General features: G+C 39.7%; 1 protein-coding gene across 1 annotated transcript; it reads right to left on the bottom strand.

Moving 5' to 3' along the window:
- Positions 1-306: 306 nt before the first annotated feature.
- Positions 307-17,625, bottom strand: LOC131443317 (NACHT, LRR and PYD domains-containing protein 3-like). Its single transcript, XM_058612839.1, has 10 exons — positions 17,506-17,625; positions 17,010-17,088; positions 13,865-14,054; positions 11,980-13,780; positions 11,711-11,884; positions 11,448-11,613; positions 3,985-4,157; positions 3,713-3,886; positions 1,027-1,073; positions 307-946 (listed from the first exon to the last, which is right to left on the bottom strand). The coding sequence occupies exons 1-10, from the start codon at positions 17,571-17,573 to the stop codon at positions 420-422; spliced, it is 3,399 nt and encodes a 1,132-aa protein (XP_058468822.1). The 5' UTR covers positions 17,574-17,625; the 3' UTR covers positions 307-419.
- Positions 17,626-18,710: the final 1,085 nt, after the last annotated feature.

Raw genomic sequence — 18,710 nt, 5'->3', positions numbered from 1 at the left:
ACAGAAAGGCTCATCAGTGAGAAGATGATGTTCTTCAGACAAAGAGTCAAACTCTTAACATCTTTATTTACTTTGTTTTCTATTGGATTGAAAACCTTTAATTTTATTTTATATTATTTTGACTTCTTTCTTTTTATTTTATATAAAGCATTTATTCATTTTTAATTGATTTTACTTTCTGTATCTTTTAATTTCACTTTCAAACATTCACTTTTTGTTATTTTTATCTCAGTGTGTGTGAACCTGTGTGTTTCAGGCTGGTTCTCAGCAGCAGGGGGCGCTCACAGCGCAGGACGGCGGCTCAGTTAATGACAGACATGTTGATTTTTTTAAGTCTTTTTTCATTGATGGTTTCAACAAAGAATGACTGAGACGAGCTTTGACCTCGTCCACCACTGAACCTGCTGTCTCTTCATGTCCTACAGAGGACACAGAGACACTGAGGAACCAGGACAGACATTGAACCCAGGATAAACCGGTTCAGTGAATGTGGTCCTGAAGGTGTGGAGGTGGATCAGTGAGTCAGAGGAGACGCTGTAGAAGGACAGAGTCCCAGCAGGACAGTCCACATACACTGATACTCTGTGAGAGACAGAGGACATGATGGGTGTTTCTGTCCCACAGTGACAGACAGAGTTACGATGAACATCAGAGCAGCTCAGACTCCAGGACTGATCATTACATCCAAACCAACAGTCAGAACTGTTGCCTTTCCTCTTGATTCCTCTGTAACTCAGTGATATATAAACTCTTCCTCTCCACTCGACCTCCCAGTAACAGCGACCAGTCAGACCAGGTCTACACAGCAGCTGAAACCAGGACTCAAATCTGTCTGGATGATCAGGATACGACTGATCTTCTGTCACACGGGTCACTTTCCTGTTGTCGTCAGACAGTTTGAGGTTTCTGTGCATTGTGTTTGTGTCCAGTTCCAGTTCACATGAATCTGATGAAGACAACGAGACACAGCTGCAGTTTATTGATGATCAGCTGATATGTTGTTATTTCATGTAAATCCATACTTACACTTCCTGGGACCAGGTTTTAACCTCTGCTCTCCAGCATGGTCCATCCTGGAGGAAGAAACAGTCTGAATGAGTTTCTGTCCAACATGAGTCCAAACTGTTGTCTTAATGACGCACTCTGGTGGACACAATGATGAACTACAAGGACAGGTGTGTTTCAAAGAGAAGACGGTGGCTGTTTCTCAATACTCAAGTAAGCAAGTATGTACTTGCTTACTTGGGAAGTATATACTTGAGAAGTACACCGGGAGTATATACTTGCCAAGTACGGGAGTACACAAGTATGTGGTTGTTTCTCAATACTCTGTATTGTATGCAAGTATGTATGTATTGTTCTGCTGTAGTGCTGCTGTAGTGCTGCTGTAGTGCTGCAGTGCTGCAGCCTCATTAGCGCCACCTACGGTGTTGATAAATGAACATATGAAATACTTTTAATAAATGCATATATATGTTGTTATTATTTTTACATTTTAAATATTTAACTTCATTTATTAATTTATTTCTATTAAAAAATACAATACAAATTATACAATGTGGAAAATAGATATATTACAGCATTGTAGAGTAGTATATATACATATGACTTGTACAAATATATACTACTCTACATATCTAATATTTACATATTATATTTAAATACAGATACAATGACTTTAATATAAATCTAACATTCAAAGTTAAAATAAAAAAAACATTAACAATATACAAACTTTTAAACTGTCAGGTCAAAACTTTTCCATTAAAAACAAAACAACACGTCAACAACAAATCTATGGATCACACCGAGCATCTAATGACAGCGACGTCTGAGCCAGCGGATCATTTCATCAGGACAGGCCGAGGTCACGCTGCTCTGTGCCGGGCACAGTGAGCGCCGAGCGTCCGCAGAGGCGGAGCTTATCACCTCCGACAAACGTCGCTGCCAAACTATAAATACGTCATATCTTCATACACAAACCACATGTTTGATTTCTAAATGACTCATTTCTCGCCTCAAATGATGTTAAAACTTTGTTCCGGGACAAAGAAAAATATTTATTTCAGATTTCTATTTCTATTATCTGCTGCTATGCTCCGCCCAAATGTAATGTCGTTTTTGTCAGGCTTCCTTCTTCTTATGAACGATAGGTGATGAGTTGATGATGCAGGAAAAGACCCCACTGACACAGGACTTGTACCGAACAAAGGGATTTTATTTAGTCACAAGTCAGGCGTCAGAACCAAGCTCTGCAGCAGCTCGGGAGAATGTGTTCTTGCCGAATCTCCGAACAATTCTGCCTCAGAAAAGCAAAACTAACCTTATATAGATTTTCTAGCATTCTTATTTGCAGGCATCACATGTTTCGACCCCCGCCTTTCTCCTGTTTCCATAATGCAACAACTTGAAGAACAAGTTGGGTCCGGATATACCATACTGTCCCATGATCTTTAAATTGGACAATATCACCATTTAGTCAAACAAGAGACATCTATATTTCCTAACTAACCATATTCAAAACAGACCCTCAAGTTTCCTGTCCTATACAGGATGCCTATTGTAAAACGTATGGTCTGACTTGTCATGTGTCCAAGAGACCCTCTTGTCTCATGTTTACTTATTAATGTCAATCATCAATACATTTAAGTAATAAACTTTAGCTGTGTTAATGTGTTCTTCTTAGTTCATAGACTTCAGTATTCTGGGATACATGGCCATCCCAAGTACGCTCAAGTCACCTCCGATGCATACCTGGTAAAAATGGGCGGAGCGAGAATACTTCCGGGTCCTCGCTGTTCGCTTACTTGAGAATTGGAACAGCACTTGAACAGTACCGGAGTACGCAAGTACGCACAAGTACGCACAAGTATGGATATTGAGAAACGGCCGGTGTCTGCAGAACCAGAGACCACAGTTTCAGGAGGCTACGCATTTACTCAACAGCGCCACCACGTGGACAACACAGAAGACAACTTCTGTTTATACATTTGAAACCCACCACGAGTAAACCAGCAACAAGTTGGCCCAGCACAAACCAAGTAAACAAAGAAAATAGATAAAATAGAGGGATTACATTTGTATTTTTTACAGTATTTCAAATCGCAGTATTGTGGGTCTAAAAACCATAAACTTTGTATTTGAATTACGGTTGTTTGATCGCTTGCTTGAATCGATACCTAGTTTCCAGTGCTTTCATGGTTTTTTCAGCTGCGCGTCACAGAGGAAACACATGGCTACTTATGCAGCTGCTGCTGCGGCGGCTCGTCGCTGTTACTGCTGCTTCCAAAACTTGTGTGTTTTCACCGTTGAATGAAGAATGAAGAACAACTTGATTGTTGCTGTTAGATGACGAACATCTCGTACACAACTCACTACAAACACCACAGAATAAAGACATCTTTACTTTAGTTTGACCGTAGACTGTTTGAAGTGGACCAGGACTGTTCTGTACCCAGTACCAGGACTTCTCACATGATGCTGCTACTCTGTGCAGATGATCTGTCCAGTTCATGGTTCTGGTCGTTTCTCAGGCTGAACTACGTGACATTCACTCGTTCTCACGAGGTGTTTAAAAAGTGTCACTAATGTTTGGTTATACTCACTGACAGAGGAAAACATAATAACAGGACATCTTCAACCTGAACCTGCTGACAAGTTTGAATACTGCTGATGAACATGAAGAGGAAGAGGAGGAGGAAGAGGAGAATACCTGAGCGTGTCCAGTCTCCAGTTAGGACTCTTCAGTCCAGCAGACAGCAGCTTCTCTCCTGAGTCTCCTGGATGATTGTAGCTCAGGTCCAGTTCTCTCAGATGGGAGGGGTTGGAGTTCAGAGCTGAGGTCAGAGAAGAACATCCTTCCTCTGAGACCAGACAACCTGACAGACTGGAGTTAAGAAGATATGATGAACTCAGTGATTCAGAAGAAAACATCTGCATCAACAAGAACCTAAAGAAGGAAAGAGTCTGAGTCAGAGTTCTGACCTGAGAGTCTCCAGAGAACAGTGAGGACTCTTCAGTCCATCACACAGCAGCTTCACTCCTGGATCCTGCAGGTCGTTGTTACTCAGGTCCACGTGTCTCAGACAAGAGGACACAGAGCTGAGGACTGAGGACAGAGCTTCACAGCTTCTCTCTGAGACGTTACAGCCACTCATTCTGAGGAGGAGTTCAAGAAAATCTATTCACATATGTAATTAAAAAAATAATCAGGGACAGGTGAGGAGTGAGAGAAGGGTATCAAGGAGAAACTGCGAGCTTTCAGAAGGCAGTCCCCATCCTCTCCAGAAGAAGTATAAGCTTTGACTGATTTTTGAAGAGTTGGAAAGCTAAACAGAACGTGCTATATTCACCACATGATGAGAATATTTATGGGTCAATGACATGACGGCTAATTATACTGTCCAACTGCATTTTTTCTTGTTAAAAATATATTCGAGAAAAATATATTCAAAAATCATTAGAAATTTCATTTGTATTGCTACGGAAAGTGTAAAAATATCATGTGGTGTGACCGTCCAGTCATGAATCCAGTTTTGGACATTTATTTAAAATGAATCTTAATCTATTCAAATGTATTTTCTGCCCTATGTGGCATAAATTCTAAAGTATTTTGTAACCTCATGTGAAATTACAGTGATCTTGTAATGACATTTCCCTCTTATTTACGTTTATTAAGTAAACTTTGTCCGAGTATGTCCATTTTATGAAATATCATGTGGTGCGACCATGAAGAAACCACCATTTTGGAACTTTCATTTTCAAAGCCACCCCAAGACAGGAAGTTACATCACAAACAACTTTGCAGAGGACCCACAGAATCACTTAGCAGGTTTGTAACTCTCTCTCATCTTTTAAAATAACTGCTTTTAAAATGGCTGGTAGATAGTTTCCAAATATGGATGTCATGTGGTATGATCTCAAAAACACAATAAATATTGATTTATTTTTACAAATTCATAATTTGATACCAACTTTTGTTTAGGTGTCCAATGCTATGCCTGTAAATGTTGATTGAATATGAAAATATCATGTGGTGCGACCAAATATCTTGTGGTGCGACCAAATATCTTGTGGTGCGACCAAATATCATGTGGTGCGACCATTGCAGCTAGCTTTCAATGAGTTGTAGACTTATTTTAAAGGAAGTTTTGTGTTTTAATATCATTTTGATGGTTTATATATTTAAAAGGTAGTAAATTGTTATTTTATTTAAAAGATAAAATTGTGCTTTTTCTTAATTTTTCATACAATTCAGAAGCAATGCTTTATGTTAAATCCTTATTGATAACATTGGAAAAAAAAAATAAAGAACAAATATTTGTAACATGTCATGTTGCCATTATGTCTTTCTAAAGTTTAAAAAAAAAAATCCATTTCATTAGATGCCGCTCTCAAGCAGTGAAGACCGTGCGCCACAGGCAGCGTGTGAACTCTGACCCTGGGTACCTTGCAAGGAGAACAGTAAGGGTTTATGTAAAAGCTAAAAAAAACTTTGTATTAAAAAGCAACTTGAATTACATGAAGTTATATTGTGTGGAGGGAATTTAAAATATAATACACATTTTAATTGAAATGTCAGTCTGCTGTATCTGAAAAAAGCCAAACTGTATACACTGTAGCTTGACACAATACTAAATTTGTTTCAGCTACCAGAGAAGAAAGCAGCAGGGAAAGATTCCTTATGTAGGGAGGTATCGTGCTTTTGCAAACATGCCAAAATGAAAATATGCTCATGTTACCAGCCTGTAAAAGTTGACATGCGGAACACCACATCCAACATGGAGGAGGCCTCAACCTCACAGTCACAGAAGGGGGAAAGTGATCAGGGTTTATGTTTTGTGATTGTAACATACGATGAACTTCCATAAGTAGGCCAGGTTCTTGAGGTTGTGGGAGAAGATATCAGGGTCAATGCTATGCGTACAGATCCTGTTGATCAGTAGTTTAACAAAGACACATACGAAGGTTAACATATAACAAAAGAGCTTTGATGATGCATTTTGATGACAACAGTGCTTTGATACCAACTATAACAATAAATAGATAAAAAGAGTTACAGTTTTGCCTGCTGGAAGGTTTTACAGTCAGGGAGTAAGAACTTATTCACGTGAATAAAAGCTCCAGATGCCATATTCTACTATAAGAAAGATGTCATAGCAGTCATCTCTGAACCTGTGCCAACAATTTCTCGCTGTTCTAAATTGAGAAGCCAAGACTGGAAAAAGTTTAAAAGTTCCTGGGGTTAAGGAAATACCTAAACCATATCTCCAACATTCATATAAGAATGAGGATGATGGTATGAATAGTTAGATGTCTTCAAGTTTAATGTATCTTGTTCCTTACTGATTTGTGAAATGTTTACAAAAATATACATGAATGTACGGTTCACTTCAACACAGTGTTTGTAAAAGAATGGCAATGAAAGTTAATGTGTTAACCAAAATGAAATGAAAAGTGTTGAAAAGAGATGTTTGTCTTCAATATTTAAATTAATAAAATCTGTTTTAAACAAATGATTGTCTCTTATTCTATTGATTTGTAAGAGATTTAAGCTGGTTTCATCATTTGGTGCGACCACCCATCATGTGGCGCGACCATTAATAGCAATAACTGTAGCAAAATAAAAAAAGTGATACCTTCTTTCTGTGGCAGAAACTTATTCACTGATGGGGTAAGATGAAGTTAGTGGGATTTTGTTTACATTTTCATTATTTTTATGCATTTTACAGGAAAAATTAGCACGCAAACTACATGCAAAACGGTGACCATGACTTTAGAGGAATGAGGATTATATCAGTATGTATGACAATTCAACAGAAATCCAAATAATTAGTTTCTAGACACATCATTTTACTAAGAACTTGTGAAAAAAGGGTAAATATGTTGATTAAATAAATACATTTTTAAGATGATTGATGGTCGCACCACATGACATTTTGGAGGGTAACGACCAATTAATTTACGTGAAAAACCACCAAAATATCGTAATTCAAGATTTTAACATGTATGCATGTACACATGACATTGTAAAGCTTTGACCAATTGCAATAGAAATTCATAGTTATATTTTTAAATTTACCTGTTAAAAAACCTTATATGTCATTGACCCACATACAGGCGAGGGTTGCTGTATAAGGACACATTTTCTGTGGAATGAACAGAGACCTTTTCTTTTCTTTTTTAGAGCGCCATGGTGGGGGCCCTCAGCCCACAGGTGGGAGAGGCTTTCCCTCACAGCTAGATATTTTATCTAGCTCAGGCCAGGGTCTTTTCTTAGAGACCCCGGCCTTGGGATCACTCTTTTTGTTTGTCCTTTTTTCTATTTCTTGCTTATGTTTGGTGTTGTTATTTGTTCAGGGAGCAGATCTTTCAATTTTCATCTTGTTAAGTTTGTTGGTACACTTACAAGTAAATAAGTATGGCTAGTGACAAATTAAAATTCATTTCCTTTAATGTCAATGGGCTGTTGAATCCAGTTAAACGTAGTAAAATCCTATCTAAAGTGAGAACAGAACAAGCCCATGTGGTTTATTTACAAGAGACCCATTTGACAGACAAGGAGCATATAAAGCTAAAGAAAAGGGGCTTTACAAATCTGTTTTTTTCTTCATACAAATCAGGGCAGAGAAGAGGAGTTGCTATTCTCATTTCAAACAAATTACATTTTGAAAAAGTATTCGAAATGGGTGATAAAGAGGGCACGTTTATTTTAAGTAAGGGGTAAGATAGATGGGAATCCAATTACCTTACTGAATGTCTATGCACCCCCAGGGAGTGACATTAGTTTCTTCCAAAAAATAACCAATATCATGGTAACTGAAACAGAAGGCCTCTTGATCTGTGGAGGGGATCTAAATATACATCTGCAGCCAAAGTTGGACTCATCTTGTGGAAAAACCCAGGATAGGAAGTCCTTATATAAGAAAGTAAACACACTATTTGAGGAGGTGGGCTTGATTGATATATGGCGAGATTTTTTCCCTAACAGAAGGGATTACACTTACTACTCTGCTCCTCACTCTCTCTATACAAGAATAGATTATTTCATAACATTTGGGAAGGATAAAGATAAAATACATACTTGTGGAATCGGGACAATAGATCTAAGTGACCATGCACCAGTATACTTATCCGCTGATTTTGGCCTGCGATCAAAAAATAATACATGGAAATTGAATTCCAGTCTGTTGAATGATCTGTCTTTTAAGGCACAAATTAAATCAGAAATTTGTCTCTTCTTAGAATTCAATGATACTGGAGAGGTTTCACCTCCCATGTTATGGGATACTCTGAAGGCTGCTCTGAGAGGGAAAATTATAGCAATACTGTCATTTAAGAATAGGAATAGAAAGTTAGAGGATTTAAAAAACAAGCTAAAGGTACTAGAAGGAAAACATAAATTAGATTTGGCACAGAATACATTGAGAGAAATTAGACACACCAGGAATGAAATTAATAATTTGGCCACACAAGAAATCGAGAAAAATGGAATGTTTCTGAAACAGAAAGAATACGAAAGTGGCTCCAAATCTATGAAAGTATTGGCATGGAAATTGAAAAAAAGGATAGCCGAAAATACAATTCATAAAATTAGGGATCCAAGGACAAAAGTGATAAAAAATAAACTAAATGAAATTCAGGAAGCTTTTGAAGTGTTTTACAAAACCTTATATTCTGAAGTCCCAGGTGGGAGTGTGGCCCAAATTGACAGCTTCCTGAATTCCCTAGATTTACCCACTCTCGATGAAAATCAAAATAAAATGATGACTGCGGATATAACTGAAGAAGAATTAAAAGTTGCAATTGGTAGACTTAAATTAAGCAAATCACCAGGATCTGATGGCTACACGGCAGAGTGGTACAAGGAATTTAAAAAAGAACTAATACCTGTTTTACTTCCTACTCTGAATTGGGCTTTAAAAAATGCGCAAACGCCACCCAGCTGGAAGGAGGCAATAATTTCAGCCATACCAAAAGAAGGCAAGGATAAAGTGGAGTGTGGCTCTTTTAGGCCAATCTCTGTTCTTAATGTGGACTATAAATGATTTACTTCTGTTATGGCCAAACGATTAGAAGAATTCCTGCCGACACTGATACATAATGATCAGACAAGTTTCATACACCAACGCCAAACACAAGACAATATATCAAAGACACTACATATTATGGATCATATACAAAGAAATCAAACTGAAGCAATTGTGATGAGCGTAGATGCTGAAAAGGCCTTTGATTCGGTTAACTGGATTTTTCTCTACAGAGTGTTGCATAGAATTGGCTTCGACGATACAATTATTAAAACCATACAGGCACTATATGACAAACCTACCGCCAGGGTCAAGGTCAATGGATATTTGTCAAATAGTTTTACCCTAGAAAGGGGCACCAGACAGGGCTGTGCATGGTCACGACTACTCTTCGCATTATATTTGGAACCACTAGCTCAGTACATCAGACAAAAAGAAGATATTAAGGGAATCATTATTAAAGGGACAGAATATAAATTGGCCTGTTATGCAGACGATATTTTGATATATCTTGCGCAACCAACTCACTCTCTGCCTAAATTGATGCAAGCATTTGAACAATATGGCCAATTATCTGGGTACAAAATCAACAAGAGTAAAACCCAAATACTCTCATATAACTACTGCCCACCAAGAGAAATCAAAAGTAGCTACCCCTTGACATGGCAAACAGAGTCCTTTAAATACTTAGGCATCAACCTACCAAAAGATCTTACAAAATGATCGGAATATAACTATTCACCCATACATCAAAAAAATAAAGGATGATATAGCAAGATGGAACTTAATTCCCTTCTTTAGCCTTAGTTCAAGAATTGACTCTATTAAAATGATTATATTGCCAAGAATTTTATATTCATTTCAAACATTGCCAATAGAGATTAACCAAAACCAATTTAACGAGTGGGACAAACTGCTATCCAGGTATATAGCAGTTCGCCTCAAAACCTTACAGCTGGTTAAACAAAAGGGAGGATGGGGCTTGCCTTATTTTAGATATTATTATTTTGCAGCGCAGATGAGAGCAGTGGTATGCTGGTGCAACCCGTCATATACTGTACAGCTCAATGGAAAAGCATTGAGGAAAAAATGCCCTCCATCCCCATACAGGCAATTTTAGCTGATAATAACTTGCAAACCCACATAAATAACATTGATAATCCATGGGTGGCGTGGACCCTTAAAGTATGGAAAATTATTATAAAAGAACATAAACTTGAAAATGATATTTTGGCTCTTAAATGGTGTGCTTATGATTCGGATTTTAGACCTAATAAATTGGATTCTAGATTTAAGGACTGGATAGCTAACGGTATAACAGCCTTATGTAGAGTAATGAAAGATGGAAAGTTACTCAGTTTTGAAACGCTTAAAAGGACACATGTTTTAGAAAAACAAGACTTTTATAGATACCTGCAGTTACGGCATTACGTCAATACAAAGATGAAAAGTCTAACAAAGATAAACACATGTCTAATTCAATTATTTACAAAAGCTATTAATAAAACTGTGTCATGCTTATATAAGGGTCTGTCTAATGTGAAATCTCACTCTACTTCATATATTAAAATAAAATGGGAGAAGGAAGGAGGGATAAATATATCTGAGGAAGAATGGACAACAATTTGGAGGTATCAATGGAGATGTACCAGCTCACAGAAGTGGAGGGAATTTGGATGGAAAAGCTTGATTAGGTACTTTATTACACCTTCTCAGAAGTCTCAGTATGATGATAATTCCCCTGTCTGCTGGAGGAACTGTGGAAATCCAAATGCTGACCACTACCATGTTTTCTGGGACTGTCCTGTCATTAAGGGCTACTGGAGAGGGATACATAATGGTCTACAGGAGATCTTTACCTGCGAAATACCCCTCGAGAGTAAGGCTATGTTTTTTGGACACATACCTGAGGAATGGCTGAAAGGGGATAAACATCTACTAAATATCTTGCTGGTGGCCTGCAAAAAGGGTATAACCAGGAAATGGTTGTCACTGGAGAGCCCAACTTTAAACTTATGGATGGACATTACAATGGACATCTATAAAATGGAGAGGATAACTGCATTTGTTAACCATCAATTGGAGAAATTCGCTTCATACTGGGGGAACTGGGTCAAATATGTCACACGCCATAGACCTGATTTTATTTTTACAAACCAATGACTGTACTATACGAAAAGGATCACTCCCTAACCTGTACATAGTTGCTACTGTGTGTTTTTCCTTTTTTCATTGTTTTTTTTTGTTGTCTAGGCATTTAGAGCAGACAACAGACGTGAGAATGTATGCATGTATGTTTTGCCGGATGTGAATGTCTGTTTCTGAATGTCAATAAAAAATAAATGATAAAAAAAAAAATTATAATAATAATCAGAGTAGAATTGTCCATATAAATCAGCTGAGCACCAACCTGAGAGTCTTCAGAGAACAGTGAGGACTCTTCAGTCCATCACACAGCAGCTTCACTCCTGGATCCTGCAGGTCATTGTTACTCAGGTCCAGTTCTCTCAGATGGGAGGGGTTTGAGTTCAGAGCTGAGGTCAGAGAAGAACATCCTTCCTCTGAGACCAGACAACCTGACAGACTGGAGTTAAGAAGATATGATGAACTCAGTGATTCAGAAAAAACATCTTCATCAACAAGAACCTAAAGAAACAAAGAGTCTGAGTCAGAGTTCTGACCTGAGAGTCTCCAGAGAACAGTGAGGACTCTTCAGTCCATCACACAGCAACTTCACTACTGGATCCTGCAGGTCGTTGTTACTCAGGTCCACGTGTCTCAGACGAGAGGACACAGAGCTGAGGACTGAGGACAGAGCTTCACAGCTTCTCTCTGAGAGTTTACAGCCACTCAGTCTGAGGTAGAAAACAGTGATGAACAAAGGTTAAACATGTTTGTCTTGTGCTCTATAGAATATGTCTTATTAATATTTATATACTGATCCACGTACAGAGCTTTGTTGGAGGCTTTGACCACCGGCATCAGCTTCAGAAGAGCCTCCTCTGAAGCAGAGTATTTCTTCAGGTCAAACTCTTCCAGATCTTTTCCTGGTGACAGTAAGATGAAGACCAGAGCTGACCACTGAGCAGGAGACAGTGTCTTTGTGGACAGTCGTCCTGATGTGAGGGACTCTTGGATCTCCTCCACAAGAGAACGATGGTTCAGTTCATTCAGACAGTGGAACAGGTTGATGCTTCTCTCTGCTGACAGATTCTCACTGATCTTCTTCTTGATGTACTCAACTGTTTCCTGATTGGTCTGTGAACCACTTCCTGTTTGTGTCAGTAGACCTCTTAAGAGCTTCTGATTGGTCTCCAGTGAAAGACCCAGGAGGAAGCGGAGGGACAAGTCCAGGTGTCCATTTGGACTCAGTAAAGCCTCGTCCACAGCACTCTGGTGCAGCTGATTCAGTTTAGGTTTTTTTCTAAACGGTCTGGTCAACTGGCTCGTTGTTGGTTCTGACAACAGATTTGTTCCAGAGGTGATGAAGGTCAGATGAACATGAAGAGCAGCCAGAAACTCCTGAACACTCAGATGGACAAAGCAGAAGACCTTGTCCTGGTACAGGCCTCTCTCCTCTTTAAAGATCTGAGTGAAGACTCCTGAGTAAACTGAAGCTGCTGTGATATCGATGCCACACTCTGTCAGGTCTGATTCATAGAAGATCAGGTTTCCTTTCTGCAGCTGCTCAAAAGCCAGTTTCCCCAGAGACTTAATCATCTTCCTGTTCTCTGGACTCCAGTGTGGATCTGTCTCAGCTCCTCCATCATATTTGACCCTCTTCACTTTGGACTGAACCACCAGGAAGTGGATGTACATCTCAGTCAGGGTCTTGGGCAGTTCTCCTCCATCTCTGGTTTTCAACATGTTCTCCAGAACTGTTGCAGTGATCCAGCAGAAGACTGGGATGTGGCACATGATGTGGAGGCTTCGTGATGTCTGGATGTGGGAGATGATCCTCCTGGCCTGCTCCTCATCTCTGAACCTCTTCCTGAAGTAGTCCTCCTTCTGTGGGTCCGTGAACCCTCTGATCTCTGTCACCATGTCCACACAGTCAGGTGGGATCTGATTGGCTGCTGCAGGTCGTGTGGTTATCCAGAGGCGAGCAGAGGGAAGCAGTTTCCCCCTGATGAGGTTTGTCAGCAGCACGTCCACTGAGGTGGACGCTGTGACGTCAGTCAGGATCTCAGTGTTGTGGAAGTCCAGAGGAAGTCGACACTCGTCCAGACCATCAAAGATGAAGACCACCTTAAAGTCTTCAAACCTGCAGATTCCTGCTTCTTTGGTTTCAGTGAAGAAGTGATGGATGAGTTCCACCAAACTGAACTTCTTCTCTTTCAGCACATTCAGCTCTCTGAAGGTGAAGGGAAACATGAACTGTACGTCCTGGTTGCTTTTGTCTTCAGCCCAGTCCAGAGTGAACTTCTGTGTTAACACTGTTTTCCCAATGCCAGCCACGCCCTTTGTCATCACTCTTCTGATTAGTCTGTCTCTTCCAGCTGAGGCTTTAAAGATGTCTTCTTGTCTGATGGATGTTTCTGGTCTGTCTGGTTTCCAGGAAGCTCTTTCAATCTGTCTGACCTCATGTTCTTCATTGACCTCTCCAGTCCCTCCCTCTGTGATGTAAAGCTCTGTGAAGATCTCATTCAGAAGGGTGGGGTTTCCTGCTTTAGCCACGCCCTCAAACAAACACTGGAACTTCTTCTTCAGGTTTGATTTGAGTTCACACCGATAAGCTGAAGGTCTGATTTCTGACAGAACACAAGAAAATAAATCAGTGAGTGGATCATTGATAAAATAAGATGTTCTTCCTTTCACATTAAAAGTCCTCTTACTGTCAGCTAGCTTCTCCTGCTTCATCCTCCTTAAGAAGTCCTCTGTGATCTTCAGAAAGGCCTCTCTGCTGCTCCTCTGCTCCTCATCCTCCCTCTGACTCTCTGAGGCTTCTGTGTGATCTGTATCCAGAACCTTGTGGATCTTCTTCAGCTCGTTCTTCACAAAGCAGATGATGTTCTCCTCCAGCAGCTGGAACAGAACATGTGAAGTTTAACCTCAGATGATCAGTTACAGAGTGAAGTCCTGCAGGTCCACAGAGCAGCATCCAGACTGTCAGGACCAGGAGCCTCATGTATAAAAGAGTACGCACAAAATGTATAAAGTACGTACGCAAACAAAATCTCAGCTTTAAAAAACTGTGCGTACGCCAAGTCCTGCGCACCTTTTCTTTATACATCCCATCAAAGGTGAAACTGAGCGGAGATGAATGAGGAACACACAACGCCCACCCACAAATGAATTTTCAAATGACTCTAAAACGCCTTCGTCCTGAAGAAAAAGGAGAACTGCAGCAGCAAAGAAAGAGGGAAATAAAAGAAAAAGAAGGAAAGTGCACGATCAACTCGTCAATTTATGATGTATAAATCTGTAAAAATAGATTATTTTGGTCTGTTTTTCGTTTTGGAATTAGTGATAAACACAAAGGAACGAAATGTCAGGGTCACAGCGACTGCTCTCATATTAATATTGATGCTTAAAAAACTGGCTGTGCATTGATAGTTGATCCTGTGCATGTTTTTTTCTGGTGTAACCAGTGTTGGGAATAACGGCGTTTAAGTATAACGGCGTTACTAACAGCGTTATTTTTCAGTAACAGAGTAATCTAATTAATTACTTTTCCTATCGTTGCAACGCCGTTACCGTTACTGAGAATGTAAAGTGACGCGTTACTTGTGTTACAATTCGGTTGAATGAAGCGCAGCGATGTCGGGCTGTCTGACAGCCACACACCAGCTGCCGGGAGAGAGCAGGGGTGACGAGTCAGGGAAGCGTAGCGTTTTTTAAGTGGAAATATCGACACTACTTCTCCCTTACTGAGGTAAAAGGAAAGAATGTATATGTAACGTGCACACTATGTCCGGGGAGAAGGAGTTTGTCCACGTCAACCTCGAGCAACTCGCACTTAATGAAGCATTTGTGTGTATTGGTTTAGAATGCAAAGTGTGTGAATATTGTTTATTTTCAATATTTAATTTTGTTACTTTACTGAATATTTAAGAGTTGGATAGTGCCCTGTTTATTGTGCAATGGTATACAGATACAGAGATTTGCACTACTGAAATATGGAGGACCAAAAGGGCCAAAATTAAATAAATAAATACATAAATACACCATTAAATCATTCATTAAATCATTAATTAAAGGTGTCATTAAATAATTAAATGTGTCATTAAATAATTAAATGTGTCATTAATTAATTAAATGTGTCATTAAATCATTCATTAAATGGGTCATTAAATCATTCATTAAATGGGTCATTAAATAATTCAACGTGTCATTAAATACATTTAATTAATTATAGACGCATTTAATTAATGAATGACATATTTAATGAATTAATGACACATTTTATGATTTCATGGTCCGTGTTGCAGTGGATCATTAATTTATTTTATCTGTCAAACTCGCCCATCGAAGTCAGAGGGCGGGGCTAACGCTGATCGAGTCTGATTCATTGCTTTGGTCTGAAATGGCATGGCTGAAATAAATATTTTTCTGAGTCCCCGAGCGCAGTTTTAAGATCATTTGAGGCGAGAAATGAGTCATTTAGAATTCAAAAATGTGGTTTGTGTATTAAGATATGATGTATTATATATAGTTTGGCAGCGATAGTATCGGAGGCATAGGCTCAGATTTATGTTTTAGCCTGTGGGTGCCCAAATTATAGAAAAACCATCATATAATTCTGACTATGGGTTAGGGTTAGGGTTAGTTCAAAACCACATTTTTGAATTCTAAATGACTCATTTCTCGCCTCAAATGATCTGAGCCAGCGGATCATTTCATCAGGACAGGCCAGCGTCCACTGAGGCGAAGCTGATCACCTCCGATACTGTCGCTGCCAAACTATATATAATACAGCATATCTTGTTATTATTATATTTTACAATGTGGTAACTGAGTTAACAACTCAATTACTTTTTGGGAGAAGTAATTTGTAACTATAACTAATTACTTTTTTAAAGTAAGATGCCCAACACTGGGTGTAACATGTATGTTTAGACATGACTGATCCATGTGAGCTGAATTTACAGATTATGTCAACAATCTATAAGTGTCACACGTCATCATCTACACACATTACGCACAAAATAAGCAGACAGAGTTCACGGAGTTACTCCATGTAACCATTCATTACTGTCACTGATTGTGTTGTGGATGCTGCGCCTTTCTCTTCCGATGAAAGGCGCAGCGGTGGCGGAATAACTTTTTCGTAGTTAATTCGTTATCGTGTGGATTAAAATGGGATAAAGAAAATGTTCTACTCAACGTTCAAGTCCCGTTTTCTTACAACAAATGAGTCTGTAACTTTATTTTGTGTTTAAAACATTATAGACTGACGTGTGTTCATGTGTTCATGTCAGCAGCTGTGTTTACATCACTGTGTTACATAAAGAAAATATTCATCTGTGGAAAATTAATTTCAGTAATTTGCTCAAAGTAAATAAGTGAGTCTCCCTCTCTCTCTCACACACACACACACACACACACACACACACACACAGGTTTGTAGTGTGTGTGTTCGCTCACAGGATCAGTTTCTTCTTCAGTGTCCTCTCTGATGTTATCCACATATGTTCAAACGTACGTGGTGTATCAGTATTGTTTGTCACAGAAAATTCATGTTTGTCACTGTAGACACATTAATAATATTATTTTCAAACACTGTGATAAGTTTCAGAGCTTAATATTGCAGCGTCTCCACCTGACAAGAGTTTGCGGAGCTCTCGGCAAATTCTCACGGCAGCTCGAGAGTTTGCGCTGCGATGCGCAAACTTCCACGCCAAGTACATTTTTATACATGCCGTCTGTGCGTGAAAGCAAGCGTACGCCGTCTTTTTGTGCGTACGCACGGTTTATACATGAGGCCCCAGGACTCTGCTTCAGTATTAACAGTAGTGTCATGTTTGTACATTTACACACCTTAAATATGGAGTCCAGGTCTGCTCCATGCTGCTGGACAGACTGACCACTGAGAACCTCTGTCCTCTGCTGATCAACTCTGAGGAGAAAAGATTCAGTGTCATTTACTAAACAATCATTTGTTTCTACAAGGTTTTCAATGTGCTGCACCTACGATTCTTCTTCAGCCAAGTTCACATGACATGAGTTTGACAGGTTGAAGACAAAAGTCCCTGAAGGACAGTCTCTAGTGTTTGTTATGTGTGAAGTCTCAAAGACACAATCAGAGAGGCTTGTCCATGAGTCCCTGACCAATCACGGACTCTGACTAGATTTACTGCTGGAAACGTATTCAGAGACGAGGACAGGCTGAAGACGTTTAGTGGAGACAGAAAAACAACATTGGTCCACCAAAGAGAAGAAGAGTGTTTTTCTGGATTCAACATGTTTTGGACTAGACAGGCTCCCCCTGGTGGAGGATCATGTAAGTGTGTGTTACTATGTGTGAAATTCTTACATCAGTTCACTATGTTTTTGTCCATCCTTGAAGTTAATATAACGATCTATAGACAAGTCACTCTTCATGGACACACAGCTGGGTCCAGGTTCAGGTCTGGCAGAGTCTGCTCCCTGTTGATGGATCGTCCTACAAACACAGGACATGACATGTAAATACAACATCTGCTGTGGTTGATCTCATTAATGATCTACAGTATCAGGAGGCACAAGGAAAACAGGTTTGTGTCAGAAATGGTTGAGTGTGACCCAGATGGTGTCAAACACTACACTGATTATCACATTTAAGACTTCCACATCTTCAGTCAGATCACTTTACCCAAACCCAAGCACGTGAGCCAGGACTGTTCCACAATTATTCAACATTTCTTATTTTTTCATGGGTCCAGATCTGAGATTAAATGGGGACGGGTCTGTTTGGGACTTGGGTCCAGAATGTCTTGGGTCTGCATGGGTCTGGGTCTGAATTCTCAAATATTAGGTGTATTCTGGTGCTACATGGTGGATCATTTGAGTTGTTGACCTGTGTAGACCTCCACCCTCCATCATCTGACCTCTGTTCTTGTTTGAAGTACAAAGGTTCATCCATGGACCAGTCACTCGACATGGAGACACAGCTGGGTCCAGGTCCAGGTCCAGGTCCAGCAGAGTCTGGTCTCTGTTGATGGATCCTCCTACAAACACATGATGTGTAAATAAAACACTGAGGTGTGACATGGAGACGAGTCACATGATCCATGAGATCCTCATCTCACCTCTGACCCTCATGTTCCTCACACAGAGTGGTTTTAGAGAGCTTCCTCTTCCTGATCTGATTCATAGCAGAGCGCCACCTGCTGGGAGAATAAAACTCGCTCATTACAAGTTCTGCTAACATGGGTGGACCACATTGACCTAATGTGGGCCGGTCAGCAAGAAGACTTTTTTTAACCACAGAATTGGCCGACATGACCCTCATTGGCTGACTGAACAATCGGCACAGCCCATTGGTTTATGCTAATAATGCACTGTCAGTCACTCAGTTACTGGTTCATTTCAAAGAGCCGTTAAAAAGATTTGACTCGTTCGTGAACGTCACAGCTCGACTCACAGCTCACTCAAGACGCTGTTTGCATCACACTTTACAGCCCTTCACTGCAGGTGAGTCCACTGGTTTAACAGAAGAGCCCGCCCTCTGGTGGTCAGGTAAGAAGCTGCCCAATAGAT

The sequence above is a fragment of the Solea solea genome, chromosome 17 (genome assembly GCF_958295425.1).
Source record: "Solea solea chromosome 17, fSolSol10.1, whole genome shotgun sequence".
NCBI classification, from domain to species: domain Eukaryota; kingdom Metazoa; phylum Chordata; class Actinopteri; order Pleuronectiformes; family Soleidae; genus Solea; species Solea solea.
Note: the sequence above shows the minus strand (reverse complement) of the source record. Positions and strands in the feature narration are given on the sequence as shown.

What these genes read in the sequence shown, in the direction of transcription:
- LOC131443317 (XM_058612839.1), bottom strand. Translation starts at nt 17,573, where the DNA reads ATGAAGAGTGACTTGTCTATAGATCGTTATATTAACTTCAAGGATGGA. An exon ending in ACCTGGACTCCATATTTAAG is followed by an intron (nt 14,055 to 17,009) that starts GTGTGTAAATGT and finishes GTTCTGTTCCAG; the next exon opens with CTGCTGGAGGAGAACATCAT. An exon ending in AAAGCCTCCAACAAAGCTCT is followed by an intron (nt 11,885 to 11,979) that starts GTACGTGGATCA and finishes TTTCTACCTCAG; the next exon opens with ACTGAGTGGCTGTAAACTCT.